Here is a 6,508-nt window from a genome sequence, read left to right as displayed (position 1 = left end):
CTCCCCTCTCCTCCCCTTCCTCCCCTCTCTTCTCCCTCTCCCTCTCCTCTCCTCTCCTCTCCCCTCCCCTCTCCCTCTTCCTCTCCTCTTTCTTCTCTCTCTTCCCTTCTCTTTCCATCTCTCATCCTCCTTCCCTTTTTCCCTCCCTCCCTCCCTTTTATTGTTTCTCCTCTATGGCCTTTGAAACTTGGTCTCCCCGCTGACCTAGCACTAACAATATATCTGGCCTCAAACTCACAGCTTACCTCCTGGCTCAGCCTCCTGAATGCTGGGGTTACAGATCTATGTCACCATGCCCAGCTTCATGTTGTCCCTTTTCTAGGCCCCAGAGTTAAGCACAGCCATAATGAAGATATTTGCTACATAACACACAGATTCAAAGGCACAGGCTTTGACAGCTTGGGCTTTTCTCAGAAGTACTATTTATGAGATTAAGGGATCAGTTGGAGAAAAGAAAACAGGTCTGTGTGTGTGTGGTGTGTGTGTGTGTGTGTGTGTGTGTGTGTGGTCAGTGTGGGAAGAAAGAAGGGGACAGTGAAAGGGATTTAGAGTCCAACACCCCCTGCCATAGCCACCTCTGAGGCCAAGATGGGGTGACAGTAAGAAACCAATATGCTGTGTCTCTGACTATGCCACGCACAAGTTTTTGGTGGAAGACCACATGCTCTCTTTGAGCTGAGTGCTTGGAGCTTGCTGCTCTGCTGTTATTGGGCAAAATGGCGTCACTGGGATATTCCCACACTCCCAAAGGACTTGGGATCAAAGATTCACTCAACTTTCCCTTTTTACAACAAAGCACCTGATTAAAAGCAATGTTGGCTCATGGTTTGAGAAGGGGTATAGTCCATTATGGTAGAAAAGGGATGGCTGCAGGATTGTGAGCGGTCTGGGCATATTGTATCCACAGTCTAGAAGCAGAGTGTTGAAGGGAGGTCTGTACCAGAAGAGAGGCTGGGCTAGCTGGGTGTGGTGGCATGCGCCTTAAATCCCAGCCTTTGGGAGGCTGAGGCAGGAGGGTCTGAGTTCAAGGCCAGCCTGGTATACACAGAGAAGAAGCTCAGTCAGGAGGGCGGGATCACAGGGCTGGGGAGATAGCTAATGCAGTACAGGGTTCCCCAAAAGCCATGCAAAACTGGTTGTGGTAACACATGTGTGTAATCCCAGCACTCTATAGTAAGCCGGGAAGAAGAGGCAAAAGAGTTCCCACAAGTTCACATGCCAGGTATTCTGGCATATGAACAGCAAGAGGCACTGCCTCAAGCATGGTAGAAGGTCAGGTCTAACACTCAGACTGTCCTCTGACCTCTGCACAGTCACACACACCAGTGAGAACAAAAGCTCTCAAAGCCTGTCCCCAGTGGCTCATATCCTTTGACAAGGTCTTAGTTCCTGAGGTTTAAGAACCTTCTGTGGACCAAGTGTTCAAACCAATGACCCTCTGGGGGACATTTCCCATTCAAATCCACTTCAGCCGATCTTTCTGTTCTCTCCCCCCTTTTCCGGCTTCACCAATTCCTCTTTTCTCCCTTGACCTCCAGCCGCTTGCAACCTGTGTCATTGGGCAGAACCACAGGATGACCTGGCTGCTGACCCCAGGCTTTGGGAGGAAGTTGATGACATAGTGCTTATGAAAATTGCCATCCTGGCTCCTGGACCCTGGGACCAAAGACCACTGCTCAGATTTAAAGCCTGGGTGCTGATGCCCATAGGAGATTCACCTCCCAGGAGACCAAGCCCAGCATTCACCACCACACGGCAACCCTGCCCCATGCTTCACGGCACTGAAGTTCCAGGACACCAGCCGTTCTTCCCCACACGGATGCTGCCTCAGGAGGTTTTGTACAGTAGTCCAGTGAAGCTTGCATGGTCTCTGGCCTGCCACTGTCTTCTCCCCTTCTCCATCGCTCCCCAAACCCAAAGTTCTCAAGCTGTTTGCCCTTCAGTTACCCTGAGACAAGGGTACTTAAGGTGACAGCTGAAGATAAACATTTTCCATGAGTCTACAGTCAGAGCCCAGTTCTCAAAGAACACACTAGGAATATGGTAACTGCTACATCCATCTCTCTCTCCCTTTCCTTCTCCCTCTCCCTCTCTCTGTCTCTCTACATTAACGAAGACAGTCCTTCCTGGTTTCTTCCTATAAAAGAGTCATGACACAGGGCCCACCATTACCACAACAAGGCATCTTGTGGGATTCAGCTTCTTTATGAATGCCTGGTAGGCGCTCTGTGCACCAAGGACGGTGGAAGTTGCTGGAGGCAATAGAAGGGGAAGGTGAGGTGGCCAGGCCAGGTCTGCAGTGCCAGAACAACTTGACCTCATAACCTGAGGTCAGCAAAGGGGGTGGGGGTGAGCCAGGGTTAAAAGTCAAGTTCTATGCAGGTTTGAATAGATGTTGGATGAGTAGGCAGGCTTTGTCTCAAACCTAGATGTGAGGATGTTTGTTTGTTTGTTTATCTTTAGTAAGACCAAACCCAGACGTGACCAGCTTCAGTTGTCAACTTGACACTGGGAAGACAATCTCAGTAGGGATTGTCTATACTGCATTGCACGATGGGAAGGTCTGTGAGGACTGTCTCAAGTTAATTGATGTGGGAAGACCCAGCCCACTGTGGGCAGCATCATTCCCTAGGCAGGGGGTCCTGAACTATATGACAGTGGAGAAACTGTGTTTAGCACAAGTTAACACACCTACGTTCCTTTCTCTCTGATTTTGACTGGGCATAAAGGCGACTAGCTGCTGCAGATTCCTGCTTTGATTGCCCTGCAATGACGGATTGTAACCTGGAATTGTGAGCCACTTATGCATTTCCTTCCCGAATGTACTTTTTGTCAGAGGATGTTAACCCTGGTCTATAGAGCAGGGCTTTGTCTTAAACCAAACTTAACTGCCTCTAAGCCAAAGAAACACCCTATGTCTCAGAAATTCTCCTGCAGTCACTGGGTATGGAAAGAATGAAGCCTAAGTGTTGGGGATATGTAGTTTGAGGGTGGAGTGCTTGAGTTGGATGTGATCCACAATTGCAAAATAATAACAAAAGCAAACACCAACATGAAAACCAAAAGGCAGGGGAGGCTGACGTATGCATTGTGGGATTGCTAACACATTTATTTCACAAGGAGGGGAGATGGGTTGAGGAATGATCCCCAACAGAGATACCACCAAATGAGACACTGGATCCCATACTGGGCACCTACAGGATTTGGCTCTGGGCAGGAGTTGGCCAAGGGCAGGAGTGGATGGGGGTGGGGATTCAGAGAAGGGGTACCCTAGCAGGCAAAACCCAGCCACGTCCTCTGGGCCAGTGATCCAGGGACATGGGACCACCCACCCCGTACATCTAGGCATCCTCATCCCCATCCAGTCAGCAATGAAGCCACAAGCCCAAGACCACACTGCTACTTCTGCGCTAGCACACTCACGCGCTCAGGCACACCAACACGGCACCCAGTCACACGCATCGCCCAGGCAGGCACGCACTCTCGCTTTCCCGCGCATGCAGACACATCCATATATTAACTCTGATTTATAAGTGCACCCTAACCAGAGGGCAATCGGAAAGCAGCCATCACTCTTACAAGAGGAGACTGCTGCTTCTGTCCCCCATCAGCCAGCAGAGCATGGGGTGATATGAGCTGAGGGCTAAGCATCGCAGAGGGTCCTGTGCCCTTTGCTAGGCTGACTCTTCAGCCCTTCTGTCCTGCACGGAGGACCCTTGCTGCTCCCTGAAATCAGGACACCTTGGCCTTGGCTGTACTGACTAGGTACTGGGAACATCTTGCATGCTTAGTCGATTTGGCTCCTTCTAGACGCAGGCAGGTGCTGTTCATATTTGGGACTCCAGGTGACGGAGACAGGGAGCCTCATGAGGAACCCAGAGAAGTCCAGAATGCTTGTCCCAAATCCACCTTGCTGGGATGGTCTGGGTAGTGGCTGCCTTGGCATACAACCGGGTATCTGGGCCAAAGTGTCCTCAGCAGAAATGAAGTCTCAGGGTCTCATTGCCTCCTCCTTCTCCAAGAGGGAGCTAGGATGTGTTTAAAGCCCCAATGCCCACCCCTCATTTCTTGGAGGGCCAGGGTGAGTTTCACAAGCAGCTGCAGCAAAGAATGAGATGAGGGAGAGGGAGGGGGAGAGAGAGAGAGAGAGAGAGAGAGAGAGAGAGAGAGAGAGAGAGAGAGAGAGAGAGAGAGACCCTGCCAGACCCAGCTGCTGGCGCTGGGTGGGAGATGATATGGCAGAGAGAGAAGAGCAGTCTCGCCCCTTGGTATGCAGCAGATGCAGCTCCTGGTCTCCCAGACAAGAGTGAAGGGAGATCTTTGAAGTGTACAGGCTGAATGCCTGAGAGGGACTTAGCATCTTTATCCAGGGCTGTCCTGAAGGAGCCCTGGGAGGTCCGCTGAGCACTCTCTGGGCGCCTGCTGTCTCTCCACCATGTGGCTGGTTCTGAGGATCGCCAGGCCCCATCCTGGCTCTGGGCTCCATATGCCCTCGTCCCTTCCATCTACTTGATGGAGTTCTTGATTGTCCACCTCTGTCCCGTACAGCTTCGGAGGATGAGGTCAATGCCGGCCAAGCCCCGGTTCTCCACCTCCAGGCAGCGCCCGGTGCCCTTATTCATTATGGCTCCATTCTGGGAGGAAAGAAAAGAAAAAAAACAAGCGGGGAGAGAGAGAGAGAGAGAGAGAGAGAGAGAGAGAGAGAGAGAGAGAGAGAGAGAGAGAGAGAGTGTCAGACAGAGCTTTTACCATCATAGCACCTGTATTTGGGACTTCTTGTCAGGGAACAAATTCCACCCACATTCTCCCACAGTAGAAGGGAACATGGGAGCCACTGTGTTCGAGTGGCTGAACCAGGTGGGGGAAACTGGTGGTGACTGAGGCAGGATAGAGATTTCCTGAGGTCAGGATGGGGAGAGAGCTTGCCATGCCTGATGACTGGAAGTCCATCTTGGAAGAGAAGAGCTAACTCCTTCAGATTGTCTTCTGGCAGCTGTGTGTGTGTGCGCGTGCGCGCACGTGTGTGTGTGTGTGTGTACCTGTGTGTATGCACGTGCACATGTTTGCCATGCAGGCATGCAGGCCTGAGTTTGATTTTCAAAACCTACATTAAAAAGCTATGCATAGCGATGTGTATCTGTAATCTTAGTTCTGGGGAGGCTGAAGCAGGAAGATCCCTGGAGCTCACTGGCTAGCAAGGCTCGCCTACTTGGCAAGTTCCAAGCAGGTCAGAGCGCTGTCTCAAAAACAAATACAAAACAAAACCCACTAGGGTCGGGGTTGGAGGGGCTGGAGAAAAGGCTCTTAACAGCACTTGCTGCTCTTCCAGAGGATCCAAGTTCAGTTCCCAGCCCACCCTATGGGCAGCTCCCACCATTTGTAGTAACTTCTGCTCCAGAGGATCTGGCGCCTCCTTGTGGCCTCTATGAACAGGGCACTCATGTGCGCACACACATAATTGAAAATAAAATAAAATCTTAAAAATATCAAGGTAGTAGGTAGCTGAAGGTTCCCCTCTGACCTCTATAAGTATGTATATGTATGCATACTTGCATACATGAGTGTGTGTACATACACAGAAATTTCCAAAGCTATCTGAGAGCTGACTTTCTCAACCCTGCTTGAGAGTGCATAGCAGCATTCAGGAATCCTCTCTATGGGTTTACCCAAAGCAGCCCCAACACTGACAATGGAATCAGACAGGCTACTTCTCACAGAAACCCTTCCTCCAGTGGTCCTGGAAACGAGTCTGTGAGCTTGGCCCAGGACTGGCAGAGCTGACTCCCCAGTGGCATGGTGTGGGGAGCCTTGGGGACATAGCACCATTACCCCCTCCCCTGTGGTTGGTAGGATCTTGCTCCTCCCTCAGCCCTGCCCCCAGAGAGCTCACCTGAATGAAGTTCCACCGCTTGTACAAGCTGCTCTTGACCTTGTCACAGTCCAGGAGCTGTGGCAGCCGGCTCTTGGAGTTGTCCACCAGGCAGCGGGTGTCAGGCAGGAGCGTGGTGGTCCCCAGAGCACCCAAGTGCAGGAAGCCTTCCTTGGTGTAGCGGGCAAGCTGTGAAGGAGGGAGAGTGGCAAGAGAGAGGGAAAGGGTGAGGCCCTAAGAGGCACCATAGCTCAGGTCCCCAGCTTTACCTCAACTCTCTGCCCATTCCACAGTTGTTCCAGAATGCCTAACACACAGGACAGCCTGCTCTAGGAGAACCATGAGCTAGCTGCGCCCAGACACTGATACACCACATCACAACAACTCCTCCCTCCCTGGCCCTATAGCTCAGCAGAAGTGACTATTTAGACTTCTGGAAAACCCCTGAACCTTCTATAGAGCCTGGGAGTTTCTGCTTAGGAATCAGCCAAGACGATAGTAGGAGAGACAGTGGGTAATATCGAACGGCAAGTTGACAGGATCTAGAATCATCCAGAACCCAAACCTCTGCGCATGCCCGTAAAGGTTTCTCTGGGAGTGAACTGAGGTGGGAAGGCCCACCTTAAATGTGAGTGGCAC

The 6,508-nt window shown here is 51.4% G+C and overlaps 1 protein-coding gene across 2 annotated transcripts in view; it reads right to left on the bottom strand.

Moving 5' to 3' along the window:
- Positions 1–201: 201 nt before the first annotated feature.
- The window catches only part of Galnt17 (polypeptide N-acetylgalactosaminyltransferase 17), a 422,314-nt gene continuing 416,007 nt past the window's right edge, over positions 202–6,508 (bottom strand). For both annotated transcript variants that reach the window (XM_075977683.1, XM_075977693.1), the window contains 2 exons: positions 5,891–6,058; positions 202–4,634 (listed from right to left, as the gene is read on the bottom strand). In XM_075977683.1, the coding sequence (XP_075833798.1) occupies positions 4,506–4,634; positions 5,891–6,058 (297 nt within the window). In that variant the 3' untranslated portion in view covers positions 202–4,505. The remainder of the gene's footprint in view (positions 4,635–5,890; positions 6,059–6,508) is intronic.

This window comes from Microtus pennsylvanicus, chromosome 1 (assembly GCF_037038515.1).
Source record: "Microtus pennsylvanicus isolate mMicPen1 chromosome 1, mMicPen1.hap1, whole genome shotgun sequence".
Taxonomy (NCBI): Eukaryota; Metazoa; Chordata; class Mammalia; order Rodentia; family Cricetidae; genus Microtus; species Microtus pennsylvanicus.
This window is presented reverse-complemented; position numbering and strand designations above follow the sequence as displayed.